Source organism: Eumetopias jubatus, unplaced genomic scaffold, assembly GCF_037043125.1.
Source record: "Eumetopias jubatus isolate StellerSeaLion01/CBP00866 unplaced genomic scaffold, mEumJub1_p1.0 scaffold_7, whole genome shotgun sequence".
NCBI classification, from domain to species: Eukaryota; Metazoa; Chordata; class Mammalia; order Carnivora; family Otariidae; genus Eumetopias; species Eumetopias jubatus.
Genome location: NW_028274813.1, coordinates 10461995 through 10476342, shown reverse-complemented (window position 1 = coordinate 10476342; position 14348 = coordinate 10461995). Strand labels below are relative to the sequence as shown.

General features: G+C 43.6%; 1 protein-coding gene across 2 annotated transcripts in view; it reads left to right on the top strand.

Moving 5' to 3' along the window:
- Nucleotides 1–6286: 6286 nt before the first annotated feature.
- Nucleotides 6287–14348, top strand: part of PPP4R4 (protein phosphatase 4 regulatory subunit 4) — a 103884-nt gene continuing 95822 nt past the window's right edge. For both annotated transcript variants that reach the window (XM_088024469.1, XM_028101386.2), the window contains exons 1-2: nt 6287–6471; nt 7814–7887. In XM_088024469.1, coding sequence (XP_087880595.1) covers nt 6352–6471; nt 7814–7887 — 194 coding nt within the window. In that variant the 5' untranslated portion in view covers nt 6287–6351. The remainder of the gene's footprint in view (nt 6472–7813; nt 7888–14348) is intronic.

Here is a 14348-nt window from a genome sequence, read left to right as displayed (position 1 = left end):
AGTGCCCCTGTTCCAGCCTCCCTGCCTCCTGCCTCTTTCTGTCTCTCAACCAACATTAACAGAGCCCTTAGTGGGTGCTAACCATCATGTCAGGTGCTGGGTCGATTGCGGCAGACGTGGCCCGCTAGGAACCTCATGTAGCTCGCCCAGAACCAAGCTGAAGAGGAGGGAGCTAGAGAGAGCCGCTGCTGACTTGGGGGGCAGACACTGGCCAGTCTGCTTGGTGCTGCAGGTGGAGCTCTGTTCTGCGGTGGTCGTCAGAAGCTGCTTTCTACCCAGACACCGAAGAAGGCACAGAGCGAGCACCGGGTGGGTGATGTCTCCATCCATCCAGCTGCACAAGCCAAAAATGTGGAAATCATCCTTACTGCCTCAGCCTCCCTGACCTCCACCCATGCCCCAGTACATCAAGGGTGGAGCAGCCCCCGAAGATGTGCACCTGTTCACATCACTCCAAGGTGCTCCTTCTCCATCAGTATCCCAGCTCCTGTATTTTTTCCATAGCAGTTATCCTAGCTTGTAATCAGATATTTAATCACAGTAGATGATTGTTGGATCAATTTCCATTGTTCTCCTTAGGATGTGTGCTCTGTGGTGGGAGGGCCTGTACCTGGCTTGCTTCTTGTCTGGAGACCCAGCCTAGAACAATGCTTATCATAGAGCTAGAATTCTTGAAATATGTTTTGAATGAATGGATGGCTAGCAGTGCTAAATTCAGAACTAGGAACCACATAATCTCCCTGATGTAAAAACTTCTAAAATATTTCATGCATAAAACATACGGAATGCATATGTATAGTAGAAGCATAACAATAAAACAAATATGTATTACTATCTAGTTCAAAAAAGAACACATCCCCTATGACTGCTGTGTGCCCCTCCCCGGTCACATCTTGGTCCTAGAGATTAACAATATGTTTTGCTTTGTTTTTAGAGATTTTATTTATTTATTTGAGAGAGAGAGAGAGGGAGATCACAGAGGGGGAGGGAGAGGAAGAAGCAGACTTGCCGCTGAGCAGAGAGCCCAACGCGGGGCTCGATCTCATGACCCCGAGATCGTGACCTAAGCTGAAATCAAGAGTGGGAGGCTGAACTGACTGAGCCACCCAGGCGTCCCAACAATATATTACATTTTTGTGTTTATCGTCTCCTTTTCTTCTCATGGCCATTTTAACCACAAAGGGATATTATATACATATTATTGTTTTTGAACATTATGTAAGAGTTTCATACTGCAGATAATCTTGGGCAATTTGCATTTATTGCTCAACATGTTCATGAGATTTATCTTTATTGAATTATGTACTTGTCGTTCATTTTCACCATCATAGTCTTCCATGGATTGGAGTATGCAACAACCAATGTATCTATTCTCCAGTAGAGAGGCATTTGAGTTGCTACCAGGATTTTGCTGCTGTGAACCTTCCCGCGCAGGTCTCTTTGTGCAGGTGTGCTAGAGTATATGCCTTGAAGAGATTTATTCCTTTAGGCAAGTTAATGCCACATTATTTTCCAAAGTGGCTTCCAAAGTGGTTGCACCCATTTGCGTGAGCACCACTTGCTGGGTGTGTCCATTTACCATTCCCTGATTATTAAAATAAGGTTGAGCTTCTTTTCATAGGTTTATTGGAAATTCCCCTTCTGTAACGTGGTGGTTTGTATATTTTGCCCATTTTTCTACTTAGTTGTCCTCCTACCGATTTTTTGGGAGTTCTTAATTCTCGACAGCAATCCTTCTTTGATTAATTTGTTATGAATATCTTTTCCCAGTTGACTGTTTGTCTTGTCACACTGTCTTTGTGGTGTCTCTTCTGACGAATACCAGTTCTAAGTTTTCATTTAGTTAGATTTATCAGTCTTGTATTTTATAGCCCGTGCTTCTTGTTCTCTGTCTTCGGATGTCATAAAGCTATCCTTGTGTATTTTCTTGGAAAAGTTTGGAAGATCTGACTTTCGCATTTGGGTTTTGCTGTTGCTGTCGTGGTGACATAATGAACTCGCTTAGGCTGGTGCTGGAGCTTCACCTGGTCTTGCAACTGATCATGTCTCTGTGATGGCAGAAGAGGTGAGGTAGGTCCGGGCGCCATTTTCATGCAGGAACCACAGTGCCAGATCCCCACAGCGCGTCTCTCCGTCTTGGTTTTGCCACAGAAGGAAGGAATGCACTTGGTGTGCTAGTTCGTTTCTCTTTTCTTCACCATTTTCCTAAGAGAGGTGCCCTCATGGGTCCTGTATATTTTACTGACAGTTCTGACCTTCTTGGTGCATTTAGCCAAGTTGCTACCTATAGGTTCAAGCCCAGAGAGCCACGTTTAGGTCTTTCATTCACATGATTTAATAATCATGTGATATATGGTCTGAGGTAGTCATCTAATTTAAACATTTTCCTCGTATAGATAATGGCTTAGTTTTAGTTTTGCTGTTGTAGCAAATTACCACCCATGTGGTGGCTTAAAGGCACACAAATTTATTATCTTACGGTTCTGGAAGTTAGATCTGGGTTTCAGTGGGCTAAAATCAAGGTGTCGTTGGGGCTACATTTCCATCGAAGGGCCCTAGAAGAGTTTATTTATTTCTTGTATTCCTTTTCCTGCTTCTAATGGCCGTCTTCTTGTGGGCCCCTTCTGTTTTCAAAGCTTGCACTGGCTGGTCAAGTTTTCTCAAGGCCTGATGATGACTTTCCTGCTTCCCTCTTTTGCTCATGAGGACCCTTAGGATTACACTGGGTTTACCCAGATCATCTAAAATGTAGTAGATACATAAGATAATCTCCCCATCTCAAGATCCTCAAATGAGGCACATCTTCAAAGCCTCTTTTGCCAAGTAAGGTAACATAGTCACAGTTTCCAGCGATGAGGACCTGGACTTCTTTGGGAGAATATTATCCTAGAATCACAGATTCAACAGATTCAACCACAAGAATCAACAGCTTCAGCACACAGCCTATTCAATATTTTCTGAGCCCAGGGACGGGGAACACTGATGATGATAATGCTTGCTATGTGCTGGGAATTCCTCTAAACATTGTGTGCGTATTATCTCATTTAAGTCATTTGAGCCATTGTGCTGAGTCCTACTGTTATTCTGATCTTAGAGATGAGTAAAGTGGGGGACAGAGTGGTGAAGTAACTTGCTCACAGCAGGAAGTAGCAGAGCCAGGATTCTAGGCATTTGGCCAGAGCCAATCCAGGCAGTTAGACTCTGAAGTCCATGCATTTAACTACCAGGCTTTTGTTGAATGAAGAGATGACATGAATAAATCTAGCTTCTCTTAGCTGTGTGCTTATGCCTAAAGCCATGTAACCTCTCTGAGCCTCAATTTCTTTATCTATGAGATTGGAATAGGGGTGCATCTTGTCTGTACTTCACAGGGCTGCTTCTAGGACACATTGAGACAAGTTATAAGAAAACAATTCAGATAAGAAAAACAGGGCTCCAAGACTCGTTCCGTTGCATGTCACTGGCAGCGCCGGGACTGGGACTAACGTTTCCTGGCAGCCAGGCTGGGGCGGGCTATTTCTACCACAGGGCAGTAACTACAGCAGTTCCAGAGTCTAGTCACCAAACTGACCTCATCCGTCTCCTGCCCTGTAGCAGCCAACATCAAAGCTAGGTCTGTGTTTCAATCAGTTTTTCATTTAAGAATATCATCAAATCTCAAATGACGGTGTTACAAAATCCAAACATGAGATAATACTTCTTAGCTGAAACAGTAAAGTTTATAAATATGATTAGTATCAGTTACAAACCAAGGGGAAAAGAGGACAATTTCAGAAATTGACAGGAAAGGGAGGCTGCAAGGTGTTGCTAAGGAAAACCACCTCCCCTGTATCTCTGCCTCTTCTCCATCCTGATCTCTCCAAGCTCCCCCCACACCCCTTTTTCCTTAACGTGGAGCAGGGATCGGAATACCTGGATTTTAGCCGCGGGGTAACCACTGACCACTTTTGCTTTGAACTTCAGAGGCAATACTGAATTAAAAAAAGAGCAGAGTGGGGGAGGACTCACGCTACCAGATATTAGGACATATGACAAAGACATAATGATAAAATCAGTGCAGAACAGATACAGATCAACAGAGCAATAGTGAGAGCCCAGAAACAGGGACGTGTGGCTATTAAGAATTGGTACAGGACAGAGACGCCATCACACATCAGTGGAGAAAAGATGGATTGTTTGGTGACTACTGCTGGGCAAATCGGCTCACTACGCAGAGAAAATAATACTGTATTCTTGGTTATACCATATGCCAGGTGAACTGCAGATGAATTAAGACCTAACTGTGATAGATAAAGGTATGAAGTTATTAAACAGGGGAAAGTGTAGGAGAATATTTGGGTAGGAAAAGATTCTTCAAGGAGACCCAAAAACCCCACTCCACAAGGCTAAAATTAGATGCATTTGTATATAGCCAAATAAGGATTTCCCCTACACTGTAGGATAGCAAAGGCCAAGCTACCAGGGCATGTGAAAGATTGGGAGAAACACTTGCATTGTCCAAGACTGACATGAGATTAATATTTAGGATATATAGGAAACTCCTTTAATTCATTCGGAAAAATAATAGGAAATCTAGCCGAGAAATAGGCAGAGGATATAAAGAGTTAATTCACAGAAAGAAAAAATCTCAAAGTTTCTTCAGTATATGGAAAAATGGGTAATGTCACCTATCAGGAAAAAAATTAAATGAAATTACAATGTGATACTACTTTGCTATCAGATTGATATAAATTAGGACGTCAGATAATACTAAATGTTAGCATATGAAGTGGGAAAACAAGAATCTTTCTGTCTTCATGTACCACTGGTGGGAGTGCCAACCTGCAAAGCCACTCTAGAGGGCAACTTGGCAGAGTGAAAACAAGCATTGTAGACTCCATGACCGGGCAATTCCCTTTCTTTCTTATGGTCCATCAGGGACACTTCCAATATCATTCCAGTATTGTCTGTGGTTACAAGGAACTGCTGGCAACCTAACTATCCATTTTTTAAGGAATTGGTCAGTAAAATGTGTTAGATGCACATACCGAATTCTATTAGTGGTCAGGACTAATGAACACCGAGAATAAACAGATAGCCCCATGAATACATCTCTAAGACATTATGTTGAGGGAAAAACAAGAAACAGAACGAGTTCTTAGCACAATACCTTTCATGTATTTTAAAAAATAATACAGAAACTAACAGTATCTTTGGAGGATATACACACGTCCTGGGACATATCTTAACATACAAGAGAGGGTGCGCATGGCGGGTAGAGAAACGGGACTGTGGAGAGGGAACGAGTGGAAAATAAAATAAAATTAAAAAGAGCTCTCCTAGGAGCTGAAGAGTCTGCTCAAACATAACTTTTGTCCCTGAGGTCCAAAAACATCGCCCCAATCCCCTTCCCATCGCTTCCTATTCTTAACAGAATCAAAGGCAAGCGACTCATGTGGCTGCCCAGAGCAGGGCCTTCCTCTAAAAAGGACCAAGCCCTGGCTTCCCTGCACTCCTCGCAGTACGTCCCACAATCAAAACAATCCCAGATTTCAATTGGAAATGGGCTTACTCTTATTTCTCTAGGAAAGTCTGATTGTTTAAGACTCGGTTTAAGCGTTTCCCCTCCGGGAGTTCTTTTCTGGCCGCAGCCCCACCCAAATGCTAGCCCCTCCAGGACTGTATTCCAATACACCCTTTCCCTCATCACCCGCGCACACACCGCGCTGTAATTGCTGATTTTGGGTACGCAACCCTCCCCCAGGGCTAGAACTGAGCTAGGGTAGTCTCCACGTACACAAGTCCCCTGCTATGGTGGGCAATCACACGAGTTACCGGAAGGTTACTCCTGCAGGTTAAATACCACAGCAGCCCACCTCCCTCTCCTTTGCTTCCCCTGCCATTGGTTCAGCCTCTCCGCCCCCGGCCACCGCCCCCAGCCCGCCTCCGCAGGCTGTAGGAGGAGGAAGGTTCTGCGCACGCGCCACAGGGCGGGGCACGCTCGGCCGGGGGCGGGGCAAGGGGAGAGGAGGGCGCCGAGGGGCGGAGGGAGAAGCCACGGTGCTGCGCGGCAGGTGCGTCCGGCTCGCGTGCGCGCGGCGCTTGGGGGGCGGGGCTGAGGCGGGCTTGTGGCAACTCCCCCGCCTCTGGCCCCGCCCCCGCCGCCCGTCCGCGCGCCTCGCCCCGCCCCCTCGCTTTGCCCGCCCCGCCCCCCCCGGCGGCTGCGCTCCTTCTCCCGCCGCCAGCCACCCTCCCGCCCCGCTCCCGCGGCCGAGAGCGGGAGAAAGTCCTGCCGGTGGGCGGCCGCGGGGCTGCGAGCGTCCGGCATCCCGGGGCCGCTCCGGCCCGGGCGGCGAGGGGGCCCGGCGGTCCATGCATCCGCCGCCGCCCGCCGCTGCCGCGATGGATTTCAGTCAGAACAGCCTGTTCGGCTACATGGAGGACCTGCAGGAGCTCACCATCATCGAGAGGCCGGTCCGCCGGAGCCTCAAGGTGCGCCCCGGGGAGGAGGAACTGCCCGCAGGGAGCCTGGCGACTGGCCCGGGCCCCGACCCCGTCCGTCCCCTTCTTCCCGAGGCGGCCCGGGACCCTCAGTCCTCCTCCGGTCGCCGTGTCACCCTAAACCGGCCCCTGCCGGCGCCCCTGCTTCGACACAGCTTCGGTTCTCCCAGCTCGGACCCCCATCCCCGAGGGACTGACCCCTCGGACGCCCTGGGCTCCCTCGGTCCCCCGGCCCAGCCCGGCCCGTGCGCCTTCCCCAACCCGCCCCCAGGAACGGACGGTCCAGCGTCGTCCCCCGAGCCGCCCCTCCCGGACCGCCGTGGCCCCTCTTCCTTCCGATCTGCGGGAGCTGCCCCTCGAGGCCGCCGCCGCCTTGTCGCCACCTGAGTGCCCCCCCCCAACGGACTCCGTCCCACTCCTCAGTGAGCACAGATCCGCCCCTCCTCCCGGAGACACGCCGGATCCCACTTTCCCCTTCCTCTATCCGAGCAAGCTCGGGTGCCTCTGCACCCTAGTCTGCCAGGCCTCCCTTCGCCTCCCACCCAGCGCCCAGGCTACCGTCGTCCCGCTACGGATCTTCAAAGCCCTCTCGACCCTTCGCCCCCATTCTGAGTCACCACACGTCCTTTCTTCCCAGCCCCTCCAAGACTCCAGCTGGGACCCTGATCCCCACTCCCCGCCTTGAGGGAGTCAACCTTCAGTTCGCTCCCCCACCCCGCAGAGTCATCTTCGTCCCAGCCTCCAACCCTCACTGCCTGCAAACCTAGTTTACGGACCACCCCCTCCCCCAGCAGTCCTCTCAAAAGCTCGGTTGAGCTCTTCTCACTCCCACCTGCCGCAATATCGCGAATCTTATTTCCTTCCAGCCCTAGAGTTTATTCCCATCCCTTCCCCCACTCCACATTTCGTCTTTTTCATTCTCTCTCGGCTGCAGTTTGCCTCCATCCCCCTTGTAGCATTTCCTGGGGTGGAAAATGCTGGAGAAACAGCTTTGGGGTATTAGAGATTTAAAAGTACGTATGTATTTCATATTTGCATATAAAATCGAGTTCGGCAATGTTAGGAAGCCACACTGTAATTTTCAAGCTAGACTAGTTTAAAAAAGAAAAAAAAAGAAAAAAAAAAAACTCCACCACCCCACCCCAACAATTCGAGACGGAGACCTCATGAGGTCGGCACCTGGAGTCCTCAGACTCTTGATTACTTTTCAATGATAACTGCTTAATTGCGAAACTTTTTCATTCGTCTCTTACTTATATGGGGTTCCCGGAGGGTCACTGGGGGCAAGACTAATCCACGTTTGTGTGCATAATTTGTATTTTACACTTGACAGACACCAGAAGAAATAGAAAGACTGACAGTTGATGAAGACCTCAGTGATATTGAAAGGGCTGTTTATCTGCTCAGGTATTGCTCGAAGTCTTTCTGTGAATTTGTTGCTCGTTCCCTGTGGCACAGCATGGATGAACGCGTTGTGAAATGTCGTTCCGGTTATGTTCAGATTTACCCAACCGCTTGAACGGAGTACTTTGGCATGCATAGCATTTAATTATGTTGTTAAGTTAAGATTTTGGTATAGACTTACATGTTTGAGAATTGAAATCCAGTAAGACAACCAACTTAAGGAATATTTCTTGGAGGAGGAGGAACAGAACAGCTTAAGGACTTGAGTTGGATCTCCTTCTTTTTTTATTTTCCAGCTTTGGTTGTTCTCCCATAGATCCAGTAAGTTTGGATGAGACTTAAAGAATGTCCTGTGATTAATTTTAAGTTGATAATAGAGTATGAACTTACATGCTATTTACAATATATAGAAAAAACTCCACACAAGTAGAGTACTCAATTTGTTGCTCAGGATATCCTGTTTATATTACTTTTGCTATGTAAGCCTTGTAATTTTGTCTGAAAGATTTTAAAATTTAATTGAGCCTACTCTCATTTAAGTTTAATCTCACAAGCTCTGCAGAATTGCTTAATGCAAGTGATTATTGCAAATATTTATAAAGTTTCTCTCAACTAAAAAAACTTTAGATTTAACTTCTTAAAAGCTAATGCAGTGAACATTAATGAACTTATCTGTGAACGTACTTCCGAAGCAGAAATTTTCCCAAGGTATTTTGTGTATATTTGTTTTAAAATTTCTCTTTAACTTACAGCCACATGTTTTTCCCTTTGGCAAATTAGTTTTCCCTTTTGTTTTTTAGAACGGATTTTGAAAACTAGTGTTATTTACCTCCTGAGATACTTATCATCCTTGTTTCCTTAGCTTAGGTCAGCTTTGCCAGTTTCAAGTGCTGACAAGTTTCTTGTTCTCCTTTCTAATTTATAGGTCATGCTTCTAGTTCCATGTTATTCAGTAGAGGATCCTGTAAAAAATTAAAAAATCCCTCCCCATGACTTTCATTCCCTTAGTTATTTTTTAGCTTTTTCATGGCCTCTTGAGTTTCTGTTCTTAGTTTAGTCAGAACTGTAGCATGCTTATAATTTAGGCCATTCTAATAATTCTATCGCTTGAAAATGTTTCTGGGTATTAGACCTTCTGTTGGTGTTACTTCCCCTCCTTTGGTGATCTTTGGTAGCATGCTGTCATTTTTTCTCCCTATTAATTTAAAAGAAAACTTTTATTTACGTATGGATTAACAGTAATGTGTTTTTGATGTTTACATAGAGAATAATTCAGTGTTTAATCTTTTCTCATATTTTATTATATTTGAAGTACTTTATTCCTTAGTAATTAACATGTCCAATACAGTGAAAAATAGTTGTAAACTTCTGCCTTTTCCCCCGAGTTCTTTTGTTTGGAGTAGGTAGACAATTGATGAGAGTTTGGGTAAGTTTCTTTTAACATACAGCAGTTAATGATTTGTAAAAAGTTCCTCCTGGATACTCCTCCTGAAGTCTCTTCTTTTGCGTGAACTCTGGCTTACAATTAGGAAATGGAGAGAGTCTTGCTCTACTTACTTGTGACAGCAGATACCTTATTCTAGATATCAGTGACAAGGCTTCTTTTTTAGGACAGCTTACTTGTTTTCTATTTTGCTTTTATTGTTTGTTAGTGAACCGGGTCATCTAAGTTGTCTGTATTTTTCAGACGCAGAACACAGGTTTCTTCCAGTTCTGGAATTTACAAAGTCTTGCAGAGACAGATGGGACCTCTCCTTCTTAGACGAGAATTTTAAAAGAGATCTGATATCTCCTTAGTTTCTCGTGGCTCATCTACCTTGAAGGAGGTTTGCAGGGTGACTCAGAAGGCGAGCACTAGTTTGGTTGTGTGTGGGTTCTCTAGCAGAGTTCTTTGTATTCTCACCATCTCACCACCTCCTGGGGGAAACTGGGATTTCACCTTTAGGCCAGCTTCTGAAGGGCTAACTGCACGCTGCCTGAAAGGTTTTCTCTTCCTTCGGATTCCGGGGAAGGTACGGGATTGTCTCATAGATGAGTTCCAAACTTTGCCTCTGTTACAGCCTCTTCTGCTCTCTTATATTGAGGCTTTTATTTTAAATGTACCCTGTTCCTTTTTTTCTTTCATTTTATTTCCCAATGCTATAGAACCTCATACTGAGATCTGTTTTTTTTTTTTTTTTAAGATTTTATTTTTTTGAGAGAGCACAGGGTGGGGGGGGAGGGAGAAAGGGACAGGGAGGAACAGAGGGAGAGGGAGAGGGACAAGAGACTCTGTGCTGAGCATGGGGCATGGAGCCTGTGGGGTTAAATCCCAGGACCCTGAGATCCTGAAACCAAGAGTCAGATGTTAACCTACTGAGCCACCCAGGCGCCCCCTGTTTTTTTTTTTTTTTCTTTGATTTTCAGATTGATTTTGAGTGCTTTGCCTTTTCCTTTGTATTAGATATTTAATATCCAGATTTTTTCCCCCTTTGAATGTCAGATTTGTCTCTTTAGTTTTCTTATTTTGTATAATAAAACTCTTTTGGAATCTTAGGTTAAATTAGACTTCAGACAAATGTGTTTGCATCACACATGCTTTATATCAGTGGAGTGGAGGTTCTGATAGCATTTAAAGTGAATCTAATATATAAAACATGATCTGTAGAGTACTGTCATCCAATGAAAAACAAATTACACAGTTCATTCTCTCACTCTAAAATATGGCAGATCAATTGTTAATGCAGTTTTCATAATTAAGCTTAGAACATTACGGTATTTGAAGACATGACACAGATGAATTTGTGGTTTTGCATAAATACGACGCTGATACATCCATCTGTGGCATTTAGTGATGAAGCAAAACAGCTTTCCTAATAGTCACAGCTTGTGGCTTCATCAGAATCCTGTCGCATCATCTTTTTCCTGTTCTCTGTTGTCTTTGTGATTTTGGCATATATTTTAGGAATGTATTTAAAATATGTGAATAATTTTGTTAGAGAAGAGCCCTAAGTTCGTGTACTGTGCTTTCATTAGGTAAGTCTTTACTTAGATATTTCTAATTGCCTACCACATAAATTCCAGACCCTCAAACTTGTCATAAGGGACTCCATTTTAGCTGTGCAGTGTGATGTTCCCCCAGGCCCTCAACTTTTTTTTTAATGGCTTGATTGAGCTGTAGTTCATTTGCCATACACTTCACCCATTTAAAGTGTGCAGTTCAGTGGATTTTAGTGTATTCACAGAGTTGTGCAACCATCGCCACAATCAATTTTAGAACATTTTCATCATCCTCCAAAGAAACCCTGTACCTATAAGCAGTCAATCCTTACTTCTTCTTTCTACCCCACCCAGCCTTTGCGAATCACTAGTCTACTTCCTGTCTCTATGGATTTGTCTATTCTCTGGACATTTCATGTAAATGAAATTATACAGTATGTGGCCTTTTGTGACTGACTTCTTTCATTTAGCATAATGTTTTCAAAGTTCATCCGTGTTGTAGGATGTGCCAGTGCTTTTTATTGTTGAGTAGTATTGCATTGTGTGGGTATATCACATTTTGCTTATTCATTCATCAGTTGATGGACACTTGGGTTGTTTCCACTTAGTCCTTTACTTTTTAAAGCAGTCCTGCTGGCCTCTTCACTGTTGCTCATATTCATTGTGTTCATCCTTACCTCTGCTTTTCCCTGTCCTGGAGGACCTTTCATTACACCTGTTCAACATTTTCCATCTCCAGGATCTAGCTGTGATCTTGCATCTTTCATAAAGCCTTTCTGAACTGCTGAAACCACATGGAGCCCAGGCTTCTCTGAGTTCCCCTATCACTTATGGATGGCCTCACTCAAGGAGTGATTAATCACTACATTGTATTCCTTAACCTGTGTGTGTGTGTGTGCCCGTGGGAATATTTTCTTTAATTGTAAGGTCCTGGAGGGCAAGCCATCTGTTATGTTGTTGCTGTTTTGGTCTTTCTTGTTTTGTGCTGTGATAAAAATATATACCTCTTCATAAAGTGTATTATTTAATTTAAGATGATCAAAATGCCAGATGAATTAAGATACTTTTCTGATTTTTTTGTATTATAGGCAATAGAATCAGACAGATTTAGGTTATAGCCTATTCTACTGTTTATTATCTGTGTGACCAGGAACACATTATTTATGGTTGTTAAGCTCCCCTTTTCCGTCTATAAAATGGAAATAGCAATTCCTATTTCCCAAGGTTGTATTATGGGTGGAGCCCTAACACAGAATAGGTTTGCAATTAATGTTAATTTCCTTCTGTCTCTTTCCCCTTGTCCCTACTTCCTTGTTACTTAGGTTCTCAAGGTACATTTCAAACTTTTATAAGAGGATAACAATATTAATGTTGCCTTCCAATATTTAGTAAAGTAACTGGCAAGTAAAGTATGTCAACTGAAATTTATGAAAGATACCTATTAACTTCCTGTGCTAATAGTATTTATCAGAAACCAGAATCTTCACAAATTATAATCAAGCATTTTTAAACTTGAGTGATAAGTTCAGCTGGTTTTACAGATTTATATTTTCTTACCAAGTGACCTTATTTTAAGCAATATTTGCTCTTAACATTATGCATGCATTATGTGGATTGGTTAGTGTTAACCTCACTTTTATGTTGTGATTGCTTTTATAGTCACTTTACACTGTGAATTTTTTTGAAGAGTTATTTATTTATTTGAGAGAGAGAGAGAGAATGAGAGAGGGAGCACATGAGTGTGCATGTGCCTGATAGGGGCAGAGGGAGAGGGAGAGGGAGAGGCAGAGAATCCTAAGCAGACTCCCCGCTGAGGGCAGAGCCCGGCACAGGGCTTGATCCCAGGACCCTGAGATCATGACCTGAGCTGAATTCAAGAGTTGGCTGGATAACCGACTGAGCCACCCAGGCGCCCCTACGCTGTGAGTTTTAAAACACTTTGCACTTTGCCTTCCAGGGACTGTCGGGTAAAGTGCATCTTTAATTAGGAACTTTTATCCTCTGCCTCTTCCTCCCTTTTTTTAAGAAGTAAGTGTTCCCCCTGGTGATGTCGCAGAGGGAGGTTTCTGCAGCCAAATCTGGAAATGAACAAAAGTGCTGTAAACTGTGGCTACTGCTAATCACGTCTGGAGACCCTTGCATTCCAGACTAGAACAGGAAGGACAGCAGTAAAATAGTGGGGAAGAACTTCAGTGATAAGCTTGGCTACCTGGCTAGGTTTCGATTGTTTTGTCTTTAAAAATACCTTTCATATTTGCTATGCAAATGTGAAAAGTTGTGTGAAAAACTCCTTTGTATGACTTGATTTCTAAGATCTCTATATCCCCATACTTCTTTTATTTTCACTGTTGTCTTGATTTCTTTTTTTGATGCCTTCTGCTTTTTAATACTGTTTTAGTAAAGCGGGTATATAAGGGCTGTGTGTGTGTGTGTGTATGTGTGTGTGTGTGTGTGTGTGTATGTATGTATGTGAGAGAGAGAGAGAGACAGACAGACAGACTGTGTATGTGGGGGGGGTGCTTGAGTGTCTAGTATCACTTTGCCCAGTTTTCTTGAGTGATGTACAGAAGAACCTTTTAAATCCCTCACAGGTGGAATGGATAGTTGGTTAGTTAATCCAAAAAAACTGGTCAGCATGGGGAATCATAAGAATGATACCTACATTCAACATTTTATTTTAGTGTAAAAAAATACGTAGAGTTTGCCAGTCTTTGTTGTAGGTCCACTGCCTTTTCTTTGAGTGAAGGTCTGTTGATTACAGTTCAGGATCTGCTTTCTTGCATCGATTACCCCTATTACGCACTTAAAATGTCAAGTTTACATTTCTTTAAAGCTGGGTGAGAATTTGAAGATGGCTTAGAAGTATTCGGAAAGCATGGTCCTATAGTTTTGTGATTTTCTACTTATCTTTTGCAAGTTGCCTCGTTCTTCCTATTTCAATAGCAATTTTCTTTGGTAAGTTATCTTTATTGACTGTTTCTAAAACTTTCAATTTAATTTTCATAGAAATGATTCTTTTTGCATCATATGCTTCTGCAAGATTTAATTAAATTATGTAATTGCAATAGCCAGTGAAATTGGGATAAACTGGTCTGCAGCTGACTCTTGGTTAAAAATCCACTAGAGCAGAAGCTTGTGAGCATTCTAGAAAGTAGCCTATTAGCTATGAGCTTTCAGCCTGCCTTTGGCAAGGAAGTGGAGAGTGCTGTTCAGTTGGAAGAGTCTTTTAACACCATGTAGAGAGAGATACTATCCTTTTTCAAAGTATGTACTATGATGACCTTTTTTCGTCTTTGGTTACCCATGATATTTCTCTCTTGTTTCTGCATTGAGTTTGGCCCATGGTCTGCTCTGTTATTCCTTTACTTTCGTATACTTAAAAAATAAAATAAAATTAATGAATTAAGAATCTCAGTTAAAGAGGTCCTTTCCTTTCCTTTCTTTCCTTCCTTCCTTTAGAGGTGGGGGCGGGGAGGGAAGGTGGA